This window comes from Carcharodon carcharias, chromosome 2, assembly GCF_017639515.1.
Source record: "Carcharodon carcharias isolate sCarCar2 chromosome 2, sCarCar2.pri, whole genome shotgun sequence".
Taxonomy (NCBI): domain Eukaryota; kingdom Metazoa; phylum Chordata; class Chondrichthyes; order Lamniformes; family Lamnidae; genus Carcharodon; species Carcharodon carcharias.
In genome coordinates, this window is record NC_054468.1 from 27904303 (window position 1) to 27926459 (window position 22157).

General features: G+C 41.8%; 1 protein-coding gene across 2 annotated transcripts in view; it reads left to right on the forward strand.

Annotated features, from left to right (window-relative positions):
- The window catches only part of LOC121275369, a 49280-nt gene that overhangs the window by 5467 nt on the left and 21656 nt on the right, over positions 1–22157 (forward strand). For both annotated transcript variants that reach the window (XM_041182892.1, XM_041182894.1), the window contains exons 3-6: positions 1671–1819; positions 5885–6025; positions 13206–13354; positions 15023–15142. In XM_041182892.1, coding sequence (XP_041038826.1) covers positions 1671–1819; positions 5885–6025; positions 13206–13354; positions 15023–15142 — 559 coding nt within the window. The remainder of the gene's footprint in view (positions 1–1670; positions 1820–5884; positions 6026–13205; positions 13355–15022; positions 15143–22157) is intronic.

The following is a 22157-nucleotide window of genomic DNA, read 5'->3' on the forward strand; positions in this document are numbered from 1 at the left end:
GGCTGCATCTTATCCCCTGTCCTTTTTAATCTGTTGTGATTAGTGAGACATTCAGGCAATAAATGGACCAGTGGAGAATTTGGGGACTTTGCAGATGACATCTGCCTCATTAATGAAAATATAGAAGATATACAAAGAAAGACAAATGATTTTCCAGACACAGAGAGAAAGGTTTGGTTATACCTCAATGGTGCAAAAGCCCAGACTACAATGTTGTCTCTGGCTGCAAACTGTGCAGTTAATCACCCTCTACTTATGTAATGTCATGTAAGATGATGGTGACTGCATATCTTAACGCAAAAGCTAGTGCTTTCTTCCAAATGCTTCATTCAATTTAGAATTCAGGTGGCAATATTTTAGTATTAAAATTGTTAATATTTATTACCAATAATCCATCAAAAACCATGTTTTTTTAAAAATCCCAGCACAACCAAGATCTCCTGTTCACTTAGGTTACCACTTCAATTTGATTTATCAAGCGCACTTAAGATATCTGAGATTTGAAGGTACAACATATCTCCAAAAGCTTTTAAATCCTCTTCTGTCCTGCAGTCTGTTGAACTAATTTCAAAATTTTACTCAGGCAATCACGTTTGTCTTACACAACAGTACCTAAGTAGGTGATCGGATGCACAGTTTGCTGTCTAGATATATTTTCATCGGAGACAACAATAACTTTCATAGCCTGAGTTTTTGCACCATTGAGATATAACCAAACTTTACTCTCTGTGCCTGGAAGATCATTTGCCTTTCTCTGCATGTCTTCTAAATTTTTAAAGCAGATGGTGTCTGCAAAGTCCCCAGGTTCTCCACTGGTCCATGCAATGCCTGATTTGGTGCTAGGGGAATGTCCAAATCACAAAATGCTAACAAGAAGAATGTTGTTTGCTGGGTCTGTACTTCTGATTTTCCGGACTGCAAGTTTCTGTTTTCATTCTCAACCTTGCACATTCCATGGTAGCTGATTTCGCAGTGGATTTGTTGAGTTTAGGATACAGTTGTTGGTTATGCATGCCACATGCTCCAAAAAGATTAAGGAAAGATTTAGGAGTAAGCCCCCTTCCCTTCTTTATTAAAAGATAAGTAGATTCTTAATTTTATTTAAGATTAGAAGAAAAGCTCTAATTGTTTGAAGAGGGAGCTGGGTCATGAGTGGGTCGATGATTGCGTCATTTGAAGTAAATGGATTAGCAGATAACAAATACATTGCCTATCCCCTGGACTGATTCTGATCATCAAGAGGAACAGAGAGAAGCTTTCTAGTGTGGTTTCACTGTTCATTATTAACATTGGATTTTTCTCTTTCTGCCTCTGCCAGGGGATGACATGGCTCCAGAGGGGCCAGGAAGTGACTAGTCGTTTACTCTAGCCATCAGCAGGCATGGCTTAATGGACCAGATGGTCTTCTCGCACCTGTCACTTTCATATGTTTGTACTAATTATTGATCTTTTTAAAATTAAAGGGAACCCTGCATCTTATATTCATACTTTTTAATTCATTAAAATAGTCCTCTCAATCGTAGTAGAGTGGGAATTCTGAAACCTTCACATGTTTTCTTAAGTGAAGTGCATAAAATTACAAAAGGACTAGCTAGTATCTTAGCTTCAAATAACCTTTGAAAGTAATTGTTCACACCTTGCCTTTTTTCCTGTTCATTGTGACAATATAGGCAATAGTTCTGGAACTCTGTGGACGAACATCATATCCATTTTCCAAAATAGAGCTGTTGGATTGTGGAATAGATACATGGTCAATAGAAAGGCTTGGGAAAGCTGTCAGTTTCAGTGCATTAACTTGCATTGTTCTGGATTATAATGAGTAAGTATATGGCCTGCAGTTCAGAAATTTCTTTGATTTTAAGATATAAGCCTTAGTAATTTTGTTTAAACTGTTAATATTCCCACCTAGTTAGTTGTGGTAATCTGAAAAGTCTCATGACATCATGACCGGTTCTCAAATGTGACCATCACCTTCCCTGTTTTTGTGAGGTTGAGTTCAGAAACGCATGTGGAATGTTACATTAGACCACTACGCACATGACTGGTCATATAATCCCTAAGAAACCGGCTCAGTGCTTATTTGTCCTGGCCTTTGGAGAGAAAAGCACCCCATCAGCCTAAAACAAATAGGCGAGCACACTCTCATGACTAGTTACAAGAAGATTCACCACCCCCAGCTCTGGTGAAGGGCATTTATCTCTGTAACAATTTGAATGGAACATGTGGAATAGGTGCAATGAGTTGTAGTGGTGTTTTGCCTTTGCTGGAACTGAGAGAATACCAAACAAGATGGGGCTCAACCTCAAGAGTCTCACTCATCCCAAATTTCCTCTGTCACACAGTCGCAACCCACCCATTGGTCATGAGGAGTAGTGACATAAACCAGTATGACAAATAGTGTGCAGGCTCCCCTCTCCTGTCCTCAGGAATAGCTAACCCCATGAGTCCAAAACCAAAGAAGGTGCCCCAGCCCCCCTCAGCTCGCAATACCCATGTATTTCAATGTATGTGAGTTTGCACTACCCATGTATTTCAGTGTTCCTCCTTGTTTGTGGGATCAGCATATGATGAGTTGATTTGGGTTGGTGGTGGTGGTGGTGGGGGTGGTGGGAGGGGGAGGTGGGGGGTGTGGAGGGGGTTGGCAAGTGCCTCTTTTTCAGACCCCCTGTGAGCTATCCCTCTCCCCACACCATGACCAGGTCTGCTGAACAGATTTACTTTATAAAGGATGAGAAGCTGAAGGATTGGAAAGTCACTCATTCATGCCTTGAGGATCAGGGACATTTTGTTTGGTTACTGCTTATAGTAATAAAGTGTTTCAAGAGCTTATGTGGATCATATAACCATGGTAATAAAATCATCGGGAGATATTGAGATGAGCGGTTCAAGAAGGCAGCTCACCATCATCTTCTCAAGGGCAATTAGGGATGGGAAATAAATGCTAGCATAGCCAGTGATGCCCACATCCCATGAATGAATAAAAAAGAGCTGAAGTCAATGGTGATCTTAACAGCAGGAGAGGTCCAAAAAAAATTTCTTTGAGCAGCATTCATTGTGAAACTATGTTAAATATAAGGGATAGCCAATTAGATATATTGGGATCAGAGCTCCCCTAATAGCTGAGTGGTTGTTTACCTGCCACAGGTACAGGATAGTTGGTTGCTACCCTTATGACTTTTGCAGGTAGGCTGTATGATGATTCAAAAGCTCTAAATGACAGTAACTTGAAACAACATGCAGAAGGTTTATGTTGGGTTCAAGCCAGTCTGATAAGCATAGATTACTGAATTTTCCATCAAATTTTCCAACTGTACCAAGGCCAGATACATAATACTGTGCAACGTACCCTATTGGTGCGTGTCTGATTACACCATACTACATACAGCCATTGTCATTGCTAATTGTCTGGTTCAGTGCATACTGTTGTTTAACAGGCTCTAGGTTGTATTAAGGATATGAAAGGGTGTCATTAGGCAATGTGTTCTTGGCTTGTTGTAATGCCCTATAGTTTATTTTGCACATTTCCAAGAATACCTCCATAGGTATTCTTGGTCTTCTTACTTCCTTCCCAGTTCTCATGACCAGTCCTAGGTCAGGTCTTCCAATTCGTTGCAACCAGGATGGGACACTAATTTTGTTATGATCCCAGGTGCGGAGGAATGAGTTAGCTCCCCTCTTTGTTCAGCCTCCTCGGTTGATTGGAACAAAGTTTAGTTTAAAAATCCTTTCCCGGTGGATACCTTTTCCCAGTCCAAGCATGTTTACTTTTTATAAGGAGCCAATTTAATCAGGCTTTCTTGAGTCACAGAAAGAGTTAGCTTAAGTCGGGTGATTTTAGTAGAGCTGACTTTGGCAGATTCACAGTCTGTTGGAAACATTTGTTGGCTTGTCCTAGGGGGAAGGAATCCTGGTTCTCTCTGAAGAAGCTGTCTTGTCTCCCTGTTGCTTGTGGTTTCTGTTAAACCCTTGCCTCCAGCAAAAGAGAGAGAGAGAGAGTATTGCCTTCTTGTCTTTGCAGGAGCAACTGACTGGTGTTTCTTCCTGTTTCTGTCACTCACAAACACTGGTCTGCAGCCAGCTTTTTAACCCATTTTTCTTCCACATCCCATGAATGAATAAAGGGAAGGGAAACAATCATGACTTGCACCCAGACTCCGTTTTTCTTTCATCCCAGACCATTTTACACATCCTGAGATATAAATCAACAGGAGTTGGATTTTTAGATGGCTGCTGAGATATGGGAATCAGTTGCCATTATCACCATAAACACATGAGATTAAAAGTCCAGTCTTTTTCATTTTCCATATCATCCTTTCAAGTGTCTTTGAAGTAAGCCTTGACACCTCTTCAGGTGGGACTTTCCATGTTCCCTCAGGATAGGACTATCAGTACATAGGAATTTTCCAGAAAGTGGTCACTTTACATGATCAGCCTTTTGATCAGTCTTTACTTTATATTTCTTTTAAAAACACAGGTCTTCCTTAAAAAAAAGTTCAAATGCCCATAGGTAGTTGGTAGCTGTAGTCTGCTGTCATGACAAAGTGTAGTGCTTATTCTGCCCCCTGCAAATTTCTGGTGACTAATATTGATTTCACCATCATCTGAAGATTCACTGTCTGCTTCACGGCTTCCTTTTAAGATGTTTATAGCCTTTGGAATGAATTAAACAAGGTGAATCAAAGTAACTCATCTGTTAAGATATGAAGGATGATATCCCTTTAACCACTTAGGACTGCTCATATACTGGTAATGTAGGACTGCTACAAAAACAGGCTAGTTTATGTGGATCAAAAACAGCAGAGTTATAGCTGCAAGGCATTCTTTATATGACCATTAACTTCATACACTGCCATCAGTCGCTTAGAACTAAACAATAATAGCTTCAAACCACTTTCATCATACAGAGAGATTTTAAAACAATATGCAGTTTATTATTAAATTCTTTCAAGATGGGATTATCCCTTATATTGATTATCTGCTCCCAGGAGTTATTTAATCATTACTTTCAGAAATGTAGCAGAACAATAAATTTCAGAAATTAGTTTGATTAAATTACTAAGTATTTAGAGTTATTATTACTCACCATGGGAGATTCGACGGCCCAGCCAAAAGTCCATTGACTTGCAGCGGAACCAGACGATCCCAGTGGCAGGAGGGGGCGGAAAATACCTCCCTTAACTTTGATTTCTGGATTTATTTAAGTCAAATTAAATCTTTCATTAAATCAAACTCATTAGTTGGAACATCTAGCTGTTTCCCCTGACAAGTGAATGGTCATATGGTGTATGGTGCATATGGGTCTGCTGTAGAAAGGGGAATTGTGACTGTGTTCACTGGAACTGCAAGTGGATGGGTGGATCACAGTCAGCCCACTCGGAAAGGGTATATGTTGCCTACCTACTCCCTTCCTCCTGCTCCGCAACAGTTGCTCTCCATATAACTGTGGAAAGCTCTGGGCCTTCATGATGACGAGTGTAGAATCAGCAGACCGTGATGAATCATGTTGCATACTTTGATGAGTACTGCAGGGCTCCTGGGAGCAGATAATCAATATGAGGGATAATGCCATCTTGAAAGAATTTAATAATAAACTGCATATTGTTTTAAAATCTCTCTGTATGGTGAAAGTGGTTTGAAGCTATTGTGGTTTAGTTCTAAGCAACTGATGGCAGTGTATGAAGTTAATGGTCATATAAAGAATGCCTTGCAGCTATAACTCTGCTGTTTTTGATCCACATAAACTAGCCTGTTTTTGTAGCAGTCCTACATTACCAGTATATGAGCAGTCCTAAGTGGTTAAAGGGATATCATCCTTTATATCTTAACAGAATGGTGCAAATATGTTTCCTGTCTAATAAATTAATAACAAGTTTATTACTTTCAGGCTTCTTGATGAAGGGCTCAGAGGCCTATGCCATGGACTAAAGGAGAATGGTCAGCTATTAAGGCTGAGCATGTGTTACTGTAATCTGGGACCTCCGAGTGGATCGCTGCTGGGCAATCTTGTTGCCAAAACTGCCATTAGGTAATCTAAACTGTTCTGGGCAATGTGTGCCTTATATATGTCCTATCTTAGCTTTGGCAACAAAAGTTATTTATAAATCATAGTAATGGAATTGTAACTAAACGGCTTATTCCTGATCAGTGAGAAGAAAAGTATGGTATGGGACGGCTGTAGAAAGGGGAACTGTGACTGTGTTCACTGGAACTACAGGTGGACGGGTGGATCACAGTCAGCCCACTCGGAAAGGATATATGTTGCCTACCTACTCCCTTCCTCCTGCTCCGCAACAGTTGCTCTCCATATAACCGTGGAAAGCTCTGGGCCTTCATGATGACGAGTGTAGAATCAGCAGACCACGATGAATCATGTTGCATGTTCTGATGAGTACTGCACGGCTCCTCCAGAGTGTTCCAGACAGCAAAATCATTGCTTGTGCACCCCAATAGTCTGTTTGATGATGTCTTGTGTGGTAGCAGGTATATTAGCATGTTGTACACATGTGGTTGGGTTACACAACAGAGTCATGAGCCAGGTGTAAAGCGAATGGACCTTGGCCCCTAACAGTCATCCGCTGGTTTGATGTGGTGGCTGAAATACTGATGGAACAGGGGACTGACACATAATAAAGGCATCATGATCACCACAATGCCCTCATGGCCTCAATGCAAAAATAAAAGCCACTAGAAAACCTTTCCTAACCAACTTGTCAAACAAATCATCCAATTTCCATACAAAAGTCAACCTATAACTTTTGTGCATCCCCTCACTGCCTAACAAACAGTACCTTTATCTGGCCTAGTGCTCCTACACAGTGCTTCCCCAGTGGCTGCAGCATGGCTGGTGGAAGGCTGTTGATTTTCAGTAGTTGAGACTGCAGATGTGAGGATGTCCACGATTAGCTCTGGCTGTAAAAGTCCTGACTTTGGATTGCACCATCTCAGCCTGGCTTGGCTGTCTGACTGATAGGCAATAGCGGGGATACTGGTGGAGTGGCAAGGGTGGGGGGATGAATGCTATTACTCTGAGAGAGAACAGCAGGTTTGTGCTCCATGGTGTCATTGCAACTCCCTCAGGGTGTGCCTCAGCAGTCCTAGTAATCTGTTACAGGACATATTGCTGAACTGCTGTGATATCCTGCAAGCCCCTTTGAACACTCATATCTGCAGCCATGATAGCAGCAGTCTGAACCTGCAAGGCAGAAAGTTGAATGTTCATGGCAACACTTAAGCTGAGCTTGCACGACTCCAGCCTGGGCTTCCCCTGCAGCACTCAGACATTGGGTGGCTTCTGCTTGTGCTGCAATGGAAGCTGAGACATCGGCCGTCAAATGCTGCATCACAGTGGGATCTGCAGGTGTGCTAATGAAGTTGGTCACCGCCTCCACACTGGAAACAATCGGCTCCAAGGTTTGTGCAAAGGACTGTGCCAAGTTGGAGGCAGACTCCTCCATGCTCCTTGACAGTGGCAGCAGGCTTTCTGGCAGGCCTGCCAATTCACCAAGCATTTCATTGTGCCTTCATCAGCCTTCTTCCATACACCACCCTATTGAATTCCTCTTCTGAGTCCTCCGCATTAGAGCTCATATACCACCTCACCCTCATCATCATCAGTTTCTTCTCCTACTTGAGCTTACCCTCCCACACCACTGCAGTTCTTGGGTATCAGAAAGGAGAAAGGAACAAGAGTAGGGAGGTGGTGGGGAAAGGTTGTGTGAGGGGTAAGCTGAAGGAGTCTGTTTACACCACCTACAGCTTGTAAATCAGAAGAAATTTCTGATCAGAAGTGGGATGTGGGAGGCTGGAATAGGTAGGAACTGTCATCTTCAGTGTGCCACTTGCCACAGCCTCACGGATGGCCATTCCTATGATGGCCAGCAATGTCAACAGCTGAAAAATTAATTTCCCCACTTACCTCAAAATTGAAATTTCAGATCCAACCTATTTACTTGTAACTCAAACCCACCATAACCTCTCGTTACAAATGCACAAACCTAACGCCTCTAACCTTTCATCTCTTAGATCTTTCAGACAACCCATCTCTAGTAACCTTCCCCCTGTTTAATTAACCCTGGACACACACACACACACCCACAGCTTTCTACACAGACAACATAATCACAAAAATATAAAAAATATACATCTCTCATCACAGATAATATTCACTGGAGAGATAGATAGAGGAGATCTGTCTCTTCCATGGGGGTGAGAACATGTAGAAGTGCCTGTCTCCTGCTGGTTAAGTGTTGCTGCCTCTTGTTATGCATGACCATGTCTTGCAAGAGAGAGGGAAATGTGTCAGTGAATGGCATGCCTTCCATAGTTGAATAGCTGACAGTGTTGTCATGAAAGTATAATAATTTTCATAATATTTTTCTGGTTTATTGTGAAATATGTTTATAGTTGATTTAATTACATTTGTATCAAGTAGACTGCAAGTTTAAATCATCAAAAGAAGCTGGGTGCTTGACATGCTAATGAGTAAACATGGATGCTGGCTTAGCATGTAGGGTGTGAAAGAAATTTGCATTTTTAGATACATGAAGGGATATTTGGATTTCAAAGGGATTTTAGTCTGTTTACAACTAGCCAGATAAGCAAGGCTAAGGAATGTGTTTTTTTCCCAAAGGTTACTGGCGATATTAGCACCATGAAAGTTTTTATGTTATGAGGAACATACAGTTTCAAAGACATATGGAACAATAGAATTTACATATTAAGAAGAGAGAAACATATATAAGGGGGAATGAAAGGTAAAGTGTCAGAAGGCCATGTAAGATCTAACAGGATTAGGTGAAATAGCCTTATTGAAGCCTCCAACATTTGTGCATAAGCCTGCTGTCTTGTGAAGCTGAGGTTGGGAAAAAGTTTTTTTGAATTCCAGGGTATTGTGTTAACTTGCTAAGTTTGTTTTAAATCTAAAATCTATTTTTGGACTGTTGCCTTAAAGAGAGTGTAACTGGGGATCACGTAAATTTGGAATTTTAGGAGTCATTATAGTATTAAGTAATCATAGTCTTATGTATGTGCTTGAAATCTTTTATATTGTGTTAATATTTTAATTTAATTTTTAAAATCTCTAAAGGTCTTGGTGGGCTCATTACTTCTGAATTAAGTGTACACATCTCGTAACAAATATAAATTGCAAAACCATTGTGATAGCGCAACCAAGTTTCCCTCGTGGATTTGGTCCACCTGGCACACATCATCTGCCATGTCATAACAGTGTGCAAGCTGAAAGGTGTAACAGTGTGGCTTGCCACAGTGCTAAGTGTATGAGGGTGAGCTCAAGCTATAAATGCAAGGTATGAATCATGGTTCATAGAGAATTTTCGTAAGTGAGTGATTTGGGTCTGGTGAATGGAGCAGTGTGTGAGGGTGGTGGTTCATTTGTAAGGATATGGCATTTGAAGATGCATTTACTGACCTTAACCATTTGTGTGAGATTATTAAACTTCTTGTGACACTGCAACCATGTCCTCTTGGCTGGACTGCTGGCATTCACCACCATAGCTATTTGCTCCCACTGCCTTCGTAATACCTATCTATCGGGCCTCCTGGCCCTCTGCGGATATAGAAGCTTTGATCTCCCATCCACTTCCTGCACTAAGGCCCCCAGTGCTGTGTTAAAGAACCTTGGAGCGCACTGTCATCCCTATCAAACCATTTTCATTCTTCTTCCTGATCAGAATGGCTTTCCCAGCGACATGCAGCAATTGGTGCAGCCAGAATTTTCCCTTACCTTTAAATAGTGCAATCTAGCTTAGTGCTAACCACACTCAAACTTGGGGCCTCCTGCTGAGGCATACTCAGCAGTACATTTACTGTTTGAATGCAGGCAGCTATTTGTGATCTGCCTGGAGTAGAACAAACGACTGCAGGTTAACCACACACTGCGAACCCTGTTACCAGTTTCAGGCTTTATTTAATTTTCCTTCAGGATATTTTGTTCTATCTTGACTGTCTACCCAGTACGGCAAATGGCTACCAACGCTTATAGCGTGTTCTTTGTCTAACCTTATCCTCATTTATTGCAATCCCAGTTCTTGGGAAAGACTTAAGAAAAAATGAGATGGCTATATTCAATAAAAGACTCTCTATCAAAAATGTTGCAGTCCCCTCAGAGGAAGATCAGACAAACTTCAAGTGACCCTAGAGCCAAAAGTTATTTTTCAGAATAATTAGTCATCCAGGTACCATGATCACCACACCTTGAGGAATCTGCAAGGTCTTCACTTTCACTTCTAGAATCCTGTCCCACTGGTTGTTGCCTCTCTAAGAATAGTAAAACCTCACCTCCTGCCCTTAATTCTACTTGACCCCATTAATTGAAATGCTCTATCTACTTGCTTGCTGCCAATGTATTTAATCATTTTAAATACAGGATCAGATCTCTTCTATAGCCAGCTCTGAAGAAGAGTCATATTGGACTCGAAACGTTAGCTCTGTTTCTCTCTCCACAGATGCTGCCAGATCTGCTGAGTTTTTCCAGCATTTTCTGTTTTTTGTGTCAGATCTCCTCTATCTATCTCTCCAGTGAATATTATCTGTGATGAGATGTATATTTTTATATTTTTGCAATTATGTTGTCTATATAGAAAGCTGTCTGTGTGTGCGCGCGTACATGTGTGTGTGTTTGTGTGTGTGTGTGTATGTGTGTCCCCGTCCGTCTGTCCAGGGGGACGGTTACGACAGGTTGTCTGTGATGTCTACAAGATGCAAGGTTAGAGGTGTTGGGTTTGTGCATTTGTAATGAGAGGTTATGGTGGGTTTAAGTTACAAGTAAACAGGGTTGGATCTGAAATTTGCATTTTGAGATAAGTAGGGAAATTGATTTTTCAGCTGTTGAATTTCAAAAGGGAGTTCAGCGGTAACAAGGAACATTTGCATCTTACAGGGGTTCCATGAATAACAGGGGAAGATGTATTTAATGTCATTGACCCGAAATTAGAGGCAAAATAGAAAACATGGAAGATTTTTATATTTGGAGAAGTTGAGTTTTAAAGAGGTTTTTGAGGACAATGGAACCTGAGATGAAAGGAGGAAAAGGCATTTAAGGGAAGGGATGTTTAACTGTTGAGAGTTGCTATGGGGGAGCCCACTGAAGGCCAGCTTCTTTGTGTGTGAGCCACTGAGAAGCCGTGAAAGTTTTGAACTGGAAGCAGTCACCCAGTGGTAAGCCAAAGAGTCGTTGTTTTAGGAAATGTTTGGTTTCTGAACCTCCTTTTGGAATTCCACATCAGAGTGGAAGCGTCTGACAAGTTGTGCGGTGTACCTTTATTAAAATGACAGCAATTCCTTGACTTTGGTAATATTTATTGGATTTTTATGGTTAAAAATCTCTGAGGGGTTATTGCCAAAAAGTTAGTTTAATTTGTGTACTTTTAACCAAGCATGTTGCTTGAGGTTGTTCTGTAAGACTATTTTAACTGTGTAAGTTTTATCTTGTGTGCTTAAATTTTTTTTCTTCTTAATAAATCTTTTAATCTTTAAAATTCTAAAGATGTTACTGGAGTTCTATGCTTTTGAGGTCAGTAGCTGTTCCTCCTTGTTTTCACAATTAAAAAGAGATTTATGATCAGCGAGACATACTTCACTCTGGGATTTGACTTGCTCAGGAATGACATCAACTGTGGTCATGGCAAACCCCAGGAATCCAGGGGCTGAAATTCATCTTGTTCGATAACACAATCATCCACCCATTTTACATTCTGCCTGATCCTTTCACACAACCATGCCCACCCCCCACCCCCATCTATGGAAAAGAAATCAGCAAGAGTATAAAATAGAAAGCAGGTTTGCTGTGCTTCTATGTTTTGCACTATTGTGAATTTCACCATCCCCTCCCCATTTCTGTCCTTAGATCAATGAGCTCAGACTGGAGACCATCCTTATGCCTTTTTTCTAGTCACAATGCCTTCACTGAAGTTGAGAGACCAAAATTGTAATCAATATTAAAAATGAGGCCTTGCTAAACCCTTTATTATCTTGGCCCCAGTATTGTGTTGAATAACAGTAAATTCAGTTCAGGATTCGCTTTGGTCACAGCACTCATGCTTGAATCTTAAAAGACCAGTCAATTATTACTTCTATGTTTTTCTCCCTCTCATTTATTTTAAATTACATCAACTTGTGCCCTATTCTTTGAACCATGCATGTAACTGTACACTTTCATGCATTTAAAGACATATGCCAATTTTGCCACTTTCTCAAACTCTCTCAATCCATTTTTTAAATTCATTCATGGGATGTGGGCTTCCCTGGCTAGGCCAGCATTTATTGCCCATCCCTGGTTGCCTTCTTGAACCGCTGCAGTCCATGTGGTGTAGGAAACCTATCTCTCTCCAAGGCCCTGATTGCAACATCATTCTCCATCACATGCAAATTTAGCTACTGTACCATCAATGCCTTGTCTAGATTGTTAATGAATGTAAGTGATTGAATGAAACCCGAGGCCAAACTTATGACAGGGCCATGTTGGGAAGGTACCGCATTTAAAAACACCCTTTATTTATGGTCCTTTAACCAGTTTGTTATCAATCTCACTGTTTCATGCTTGATATCATGGAACCTGTTTTAGGGGTCCTTTGACCTAATAGACAAAAGCACCACCTGTGGAATATCAAACCACGGAGTCAAAAGATCTGAATTTGTGCTACACTCATTTTTGTTTTGATAGGAATTGGAGTGCTCCATTTGGACTCGGCACTCAAATACTAGAGGAAGGCAAAGTGATTCCGCCAGATACACAAGACAAGGCTACTTTCAATGTTTAAGCAGTTCATGATCTAAAATGTTATTCCCAAATCACTAACTCATTTAATACCAGCCTTTAATTCAAATCTAAGTTCTTCAAGTTATTTAAATATTTCCATTTTTCCCCAATCTCATTTGCAAATATCTCTCGTGAGAGGATTGCAGAATTACCTCCAGTTACAGACTGCTGGGGTACAGGCATTGGTTAGAAACTGCAGCTGATTCATGTTGTTGTACAAGTGAATTTGTAAAACCCAACTTATTCCAGCTCTGAAGTATACAATTCAAGATTATATATTGCTCAGGCAGGGAGTCATTTTATTAGATTGTTAACAATATAAACTTAGCAACTGGATATTGTAAAATTATTGACTTATGACATGAGTAATTTAATTTAATAATACAGTAAATTGGTCATGTAAGATAAGTTATAATTATCCTTATTGCAGAGATCTGTTTTTGGATGGCAACAACTTACAATGTGAAGGAGCTTGTGAGCTTATCAAGTTTATCGCGGACTATGTAGAAAACATGGCTACAAAGAAATCCGGTGCATCTTTAGATTTTGAGGAGGACCCATCAAAACACTTGCTAGAAGGTGCAGTAGGATATTACATAAATGTCTTATACAGTGCATTTGTCTGCAACAAAGAGCACATGTCTGCTGAATGTAACGTATTACCTGGAAAAAGGGCTGATTAACAATGCAATCCAAAAAATGAACGAAATAACAAATATTGGTCTGTCTCTCAAATGCAATGAGATAAAGCTATAAAGAAAACTGATGCAAAGAGGTAATTAACATCTGTACCAGCCTCTGCAGGAACTTCTATATCATACCTCTCAAGTCCAAGATAGCTATTTCCCTTTTTGCCATGTCTGCATCGATGAAGTGTCAGAGTGGATTTTTATTTTCTGTAAACTCCATGATTTAACTGAAAGAAACAGTGGCTTAGAAATCGGCTGCACAGTGCTCATTTTTGGAGTTCTAAACAGCCTTCTAAGCCTCCAATAAGACGGTTAGGATGCGTGCGCACATTTTGGTTGGATAATGCTTATGCTGCCTATTAGGAACATTCAAAGAATACAGCAGAGGTCATAAATATGTCTATCATCTTTAATTCTGAATGTGCACAAAAATATGCTGTCTTTTCAAATTTAGTGGGTTAAATATAATATGAAAGAAAAACTTTTTTTGGAGTGCATTGTATTCAAAAGTTTTATAGAACAGATTTAGCAGTGTGATTCCTGAATAAGATTTTAAAAATGTATTGACTTGTGATTAGATTAAGATTTTAATTTCATCCTAATGAAAATCCCCTGTCTTGGACTGCCAGTCATTGTGCAATTAGTGATCAGGGTACATTAAGAATTAAATACAGCAACATCCAAGAAACATACAATTCAGTCAGCTGGATAATACAGCTATTACTGATAAGAGAGAGATGCTGTTGAAGCTTTTTATCTTGCACTCATCAGGACAAATGCAAGAATGCCAAGTTTCAAACAATCACAATTTATACTACAGGAGAAAAGGGTGCTAATTGGTAGGCAAGTTGACTGTGATTGGCCAAGGTGTTGCCATGGAAACAGCAACAGGGAGCTAAGGCTTCCCCAGGCTCGCAGATAATTCAAAAAAAGGCATTAGGTTTGAACATATTAATTTTGTTTGCAGAGAACAGGACCCTCTGCATGAATGTAAGTCATTTCCAGCAAATGTATATGAGCCACATTATAAGCTTGACTGATTATCTTAAATTGATTAAAGGAACCTATTCTCTGCAAACAGAAGGAATATATTCAAGCCTTGCACTTTTTAAAAAATTACCTGGGAGATTGGGGAGCCTATTGTTCCCTGTTACTTTCTCCATGGCAGTGCCTCAGCCAATCAGAGTTAGCTTGCCAATCATCACCCTCCTGTGGTACATATAGTTGTGATCATTTGAAATTTGGCATTCTTGTATTTATCCTGATGAGTGCAAGATGAGAAGTTTCGGCAACATGCCTCCATTTTCAGCAATATTTAAATTCTGTACTACTGTACCAAGCGACTGTTTATAATACAACTACTTACAAATATATCATGTGTGCAGTTCATGATTGCACCAAAGTTCCTTAAAAACTAGGACCAGGACAAGAGTTCTTCCTGGAAGTCAGCGATTTAGAATCTAATAGAAGGATTTTTATTTTTGTTTTCAACTGTTCTCTGCAATGCTTAATTGTAATCTGCTTATCCATTGTTTTGGTTTTCCTTCTGGTTTGTCAGCAACTGAAAAATCTGATTTGCAATCAGTCATGTTGAGCCAGGACATTGGGCACAATGCTACCATTGGTGGTGAGGATGTCATGAACAGCAACCTTACTGCATCAAAGAAAAAAAAGAAAGGTAATCATCCTAATATCTTGCAAAGAGAGGCTGTACATTTTTAAAGAACGTCTGATGTCAAGAATAACACAAGATAATAGTTAATAAAGTTTACAGAGTGGAGAAGAACAGAACTCCCATCATGTTCCAGAAGTGAGCAATACCTAAGGCAAGCAAATGACATTTTCCTATAGAAATCCATTATAAAGATCACCCTTCTGAGTGAAATAACATTTGGCTTTTCAATGTTCCCTAGTGCAAATTGTTCTGTTTTTTTCAAAATGAAGTTTCGCTACCAATTTCCACTAAAACTTATTTGCATAATTGCAAATATAAAATCTCCAATGAACCAGTGCAATCAGTCAGCCCAGTAGAAAGTAACTCTGCTTTGGGTGGAATTGTCCCAGGTTTGGACTAAGTGTGGTAGCAGGTTTCTTAAAACGACATTTTACCCACTGGCCGCAATGGCGGCTTTGCACGCTGTATCGTCCCAAACCCGCCACATTAATTATGCATTGCTGGGAAACACACTGTTTCCATGGTGGGCGGGCTCTCATTCGCCCGCCACACCATCATCTCGCTGCTTCATTACACCAGGTGTCATATTTAAAGTGCAGCCGTGCGCACACCTCTCAGAGCTTCCAGCCCACGGCTGCTGCAAAGAAGACATGGCCCTGAAATGCAAAAAGACTGCAGTCCCAGATTCAATGACATGTCTTTCGAGCACCCATTGGGCTGCATGCTGTGCTCTCAGCTCAGGCGCAGTCATTCTCCTAACCCACACTGCAGGGCTGCTTGACTGTTGACAGGACTGTTAGCTTGAACCATGGGGGAGACTGGTTCAAACCGGGATGATGACATTGCTAGGGGCTGTCAGCGTCTTCACCAGTGACTACTCCATGGCCAGCTTTAGCAAGGAGATTGTACAATGTGCCCAGTCGTCCAACTGTTCTCCAGTTCACTAAAATGCTCATTAGTTTGCAGTCTGTGCCCAAGGGCTGTAAAGCTCTGGAGCACTTGGTGGCACTTTGAGGCCTCTGAGTTGCTTACGTGGGCAGATAAGCTAGGGGCCCGACTCCAATTATATCAGTGTAGCTGCGCCTGTACTGTCCCAGCTGCAGAGGAATGGTCACTTTTTATACAAGGTGTAATGCGTGATTGCTTCCCTCACCCACCACCCCACCCCCACCCCGCACGTGCTTGTGCACTACCTTCAACCACAGGGCAGCCTTTGCCCCCCCTGCCAAAGTCACCTCAACCACAGGGCAGCCTTTGCCCAATGCCCCCACCCTCCCAACACGCGATTGTTAGATATGACCTTCATTCAGGAGATCAGGATGTAGAATTGGTTTGGGTGGAGATGAGTAGGGGAAAGAAGTCACCCCTGAGAGTGGTCTACAGGTCCCCAAACAGTAACCACAATGTAGGACAAAGTATACAAGAAGAAACAAAAACAAAAATACCTGGAAACACTCACCAGGCCTGTCAGCATCTGCGGAGAGGAATAGAGTTGATGCTTTGAGTCCATATGACTCTTCATCAGAACTAAGGAAATAGAGAAATGAAGTGAAATATAAGCTGGTAGAGGGGGGTGGGACAGGTAGAACTGGATAGAGGGCCAGTGATAGGTGGAGGCAAAGAAGAGATTGCCAAAGATGCCATAGACAAAAGGACATTTTTGTTTTTGTTTCAGATGTCCAGCATCTGCATTATTTTGCTTATATACAAGAAGAAATATTGGGTGTTTGTGATAAAGGGACAGCAATAATCATGGGTGATTTTAATCTACATATAAACTGGAAAAATCAGATTGGCAGTAGTAGCCTGGATGAGGAATTCACAGCATGCTGTTGAGTTAGTTTTTTAGAGCAGCATGTTCTGGGACCAACCAGAAAGCAGGTTATGTTAGACTTTGTCTTGTGTAATGCAACAGGATTAATTAATGACCTCAGAGCGAAAGCACCTCTTGGTAGTAGTGACCACAATATGATTGAATTTTATATCCAGTTTGAAATGGAGAAGAGTGGAGTCAAAGACTAATATTTCAAACTTAAATAAACTTAAATAAGGGCAAACATGTGGGCATGAAAGCTGAGCGAGCTGAACTGAACCAGAATACTCGGCTAGGGGATAGATCAATAGAGAAGCAGTGGCAGATATTTAAGGGGATATTTCAGAATACGCAGAATAAGCATATTCGTACTATAAAGAAAAATTCTAAAGGGAGGACCACCATCCGTGGTTAACTAAAGAAGTTAAGGAAAAGATCAGACTTAAGGAAAAAGTATAGACTCCACAAAGATGAGTGGCAGGACAGAATATAAAGAACAGCAGAGAATGACTTAAAGGTTAATAGAGAGAAGGAAATGAGAGTATGAGAGGAAGCTAGCTAGAAATATAAAAGTGGATAGCAAGGGGAGATTCTTCCGGTTGGTGACTGGGGGGGGGGGCCTGCTCGCCGATGCGTAAATTGATGCGGGATGATGTCGGGTGGAACTCCTGACGTCATCCCACGTCATTTCTATTTTCAGGTCGGCGGGGGCTCAGCTGAATCAGCTGTGCGCCTACCGACCTTTCAACGGACTATTGAGGCTGTTTCAAAAGTAATTGACATAACTAATGGACCTGCCCACCAACCTTAAGGTTGGCAGGCAGGCTGGGAGCCCTGGCGGGCTTAAGAAAAAGCATGAAACCATATTCCACAGGTGGGATAAGGTTACATGAGGGTTTTAAAATATTTAATAAAGATTTCAGTAAAAGTGATGGACATGTACCAGCTCATGACAGTGTCGCATGAGGGGACATGTCAAGGACCTGTTGCAATTGTTTCTTTAACATTTTTAAATTTGGAGCCGATCTCCCTGAGGCAGCACTTAGCCTCAGGGTGATCAGTGCACTCTTTCGTGCAAAAGAGCGCACTCTTGGCTGAGAGAATCCCCCCCCCCCACCACCCTCCTGATGACCACCCACATAAAATGGCGGCGCACCCCCGATCAGAGGCGCCGATCGGAGGTGTGCCTGCCCATGCCCAACGGAGGGAAAGTTCCCCCCAAGAGTTTCCAATGATATTTAAGAAAGAAAAGAGTACGTAAAGTGAGTTTTGGTCCTCTAGAGAGTGACAGTGGGAAGTTAAAAGTAGATAATAAGGAAATGATGAATGAAATGAACAAATATTTTGCTTCTGTCTTCGCTATACAGGATACGAAAAAACATTCCCAGTAATAGCTGTAAATCAGTTGTTGGAAGTGAGAGGGCAACTTGGTGAAATTACAATCATTAGGGAAGCAGCACTGAGCAAACTGATGGAGCTGTGGGCGAACAAGTCTCCAGGGTCTCAAAAGAGGTGGCTAACAAGGTAGTACATATCTAAAGTTCACTAGATTTTAGAAAGGTTCCATCAGACTGGAAAGTAGCAAATATAACCCCACTATTCAAGAAGAGAGGGAGGCAGAAAACGGGAAAGTATAGGCTGGTTAGCTTGACATCTGTCATGGGGAAGTTGTTATAATCGATCATCAAGGAGGTTATAGTTTGACACTTAGAGAAACTCAAGATAATCAGGAAGAGTCTGTATGGTTTTGTGAAAGGAAAATCATGTTTAACCAATTTATTGGAGTTTTTTGAAGGAGTTAATGCACCGTGGATAAAGGGGAGCCTGTAGACATGTTGTGCTTGGATTTCCAGAAGGCATTTGATAAGGTGCCACATCAAAGGTTATTGTGGAAAATAAAAGCTCATTGTGTACAGCGTAATATATTAGCATGGATAAAAGATTGGCTGGCAGGGAGAAACAGAGAGTATGCATAAATGGGTCTTTTTCTGATTGACTGGATGTGATGAGTGTAGTCCTGCAGGATTCTATGTTGGGGCCTCAACTTTTTACAATTTATATAAATGACCTAGATGAGGGAAGTGGTAGCTAAATTTGCAGGTGACACAAAGATAGGTAGGAATGTATGTTGTGAAGAGGACATAAAGAGGTTGCAGACAGATATAGATAGATTGAGTGAGCAGGCAAAAATCTGGCAGATGCAGAATAATGTAGAAAAATGTGAAGTTGTTCACTTTGGCAGGAAGAATAAAAAAGTGGAATATTACTTAATTGGAGAATGGCTGCAGTTGAAGCGGTCTACATGGATTTCCGAAAGGTGTTTGATAAAGTGCCACACAATATACTTGTGAATGAGGTTATAGTTCAAGGAATAAAAGTGACAGTAGCAACATGGATATGGAATTGGCTGAGTGACAGGAAATAGTAAGAAGTGGTTAATGTTTTTTGGGCTGGAGGAAGGTTTGTAGTATTGTTCCCTAGGGTCAGTGTTGGGACCCTTGAATTTCCTGAATATGTTAGTGACCTAGACCTTGGTGTACAGGGCATAATTTCAAAGTTTGCAGAAGATACAAAACTCAGAAGCATTGTGAACTCTGAGGAGGACAGTGTAGAACTTCAAAAGGACATAGACTTGTTGGTGGAATGGGTGGACAGGTGGCAGATGAAGTTCAATGCAGAGAAATATGAAGTGATTTGTTTTGGTAGAAAGAACATGGAGAGATGGTATAAGATAGGGGAACAACTCTAAAGGGGGTGCAGGAGCAGGGGGACCTGGGTGTATATGTGCATGAGTCATTGAAGCATAAAGCAGACAGAATCTGGGATTTTATTAATAGGGGCAGAGAGTTCAAGAGCAAGAAGGTTATATTGAACTTGTATAAGTCACTAGTTCAGCCTCAGCTGGAGTATTGCATCCAGTTCTGGGCACCACACTTTAGGGAGCATGTGAAGGCATTGGAGAGAGTACAGATAAAATTTACAAGAATGGTTCTTGGGATGACAAAATTCATTTTTATTTATTCATGGGATGTGGCATCACTGACTAGGCCAGCATTTATTGCCCATCCCTAATTGCCCTGAGACGGTGATGGTGAGCTGCCTTCTTGAACCGCTGCACTCCATGTGGTGTAGGTACACTCACAGTGCTATTAAGGAGGGAGTTCCAGGATTTTAACCCAGCAACGGTGAAGGAATGGTGATATATTTCCAGGTCAGGATGGTGAGTGGCTTGGAGGGGAACTTCCAGGTGGTGGTGTTCCCATATGTCTGCTGCCCTTGACCTGGTAGTGGCCATGGGTTTGGTAGGTGCTGTCGAAGGAGGCTTGTGACTTCCTGCAGTACATCTTGTAGTTGATTCACATGCTGCCACTGTGAGTCGATGATGGAGGGAGTGAAAGTTTGTGGATGGGGTGCCAATCAAGCAGGCTGCTTTGTCCTGGATGGTGTCAAGCTTCTTGAGTGTTGTTATCTTCAGTTATGAAGGTAGATTGGAGAAGTTAGGAACAAAAACAGAAACAGAAAAACCTGGATAAACTCAGCAGGTCTGGTAGCATCGGTGGTGGAGAGCACGGTTGACATTTCGAGTCCTCTTGACCCTTCAACAGAACTAAGTAAAAATAGGAAAAGGGTGAAATATAAGCTGGTTTAAGTTGGGGGGAGGGGGGGTTTGTTGGGCTAAGCAGCCAGGTGGAGATAACCAAAAGCTGTCACAGACAAAGGAACAAAGAGGTGTTGAAGGTGGTGATATTATCTAAACGAATGTGCTAATTAAGAGTAGAAGTCAGGACAGATAAGGTACAGATAGCTCTAGTGGGAGTGGGGGAATACTAAAAGGTAGAAATAAACAACGGGTGGAAATACATTTAAAAATAATGGAAATGGGTGGGAAAAGAAAATTCTATATAAATTATTGGAAAAAACAAAAAGGAAGGGGAATAAACAGGAAGGGGATGGGGATGGAGGAGAGAGTTCAAGATCTAAAATTGTTGAACTCAATATTCAGTCCAGAAGGCCGTAAAGTGCCTAGTCGGAAGATGAGGTGCTGTTCCTCCAGTTTGCGTTGAGCTTCACTGGAACAATGCAGCAAGCCAAGGACAGACATATGGGCATGAGAGCAGGGTGGAGTGTTGAAATAGCAAGCAGGGAGGTCTGGGTAATGCTTGCGGACAGACTGGAGGTGTTCTGCAAAGCAGTCACCCAGTCTGCATTTGGTCTCTCCAATGTAAAGGCAACCGCATTGGGAGCAATGAATGCAGTAGACTAAGTTGAGGGACGTGCAAGTGAAAAGCTGCTTCACTTGAAGGGAGTGTTTGGGCCCTTTGACGGTGAGGAGAGAGGAAGTGAAGGGGCAGGTGTTGCATCTTCTGCGGCCGCATGGGAGGGTGCCATGGGAGGGGGTTGAGGAGTAGGGGGTGATGGAGGAGTGGACCAGGGTGTCCCGGAGGGAACGATCCCTATGGAATGCCGCTGGGGGGGGTGAAGGGAAGATGTGTTTGGTGGTGGCATCATGCTGGAGTTGGCGGAAATGGCGGAGGATGATCCTTTGAATGCAGAGGCTGGTGGGGTGATAAGTGAGGACAAGGGGGACCCTATCATGTTTCTGGGGAGGGAGGAGAAGGCGTGAGGGCAGATGCACGGGAGATGGGCCGGACACGGTTGAGGGCCCTGTCAACGACCGTGGGTGGAAAACCTCGGTTAAGGAAGGAGGACATGTCAGAGGAACTGTTTTGGAAAGTGGCATCATCAGAACAGATGCGACGGAGACGAAGGAACTGAGAGAATGGGATGGAGTCCTTACAGGAAGCGGGGTGTGAGGAGCTGTAGTCGAGTAGCTATGGGAGTCAGTAGGCTTGTAATGGATATTGGTGGACAGTCTATCACCAGAGATTGAGACAGAGAGGTCAAGGAAGGGAAGGGAAGTGTCAGAGATGGACCATGTGAAAATGATGGAGGGGTGGAAATTGGAAGCAAAGTTAATAAATTTTTCCAGGTCCCGATGAGAGCATGAAGCAGCACCGAAGTAATCATCGATGTACTGGAGAAAGAGTTGTGGGAGGGGGCCGGAGTTGGTCTGGAACAAGGAATGTTCCACATACCCCATAAAGAGACAGGCATAGCTGGGGCCCATGCGGGTACCCATAGCCACACCTTTTATTTGGAGGAAGTGAGAGGAGTTTGAGGAGAAATTGCTCAGTGTGAGAACAA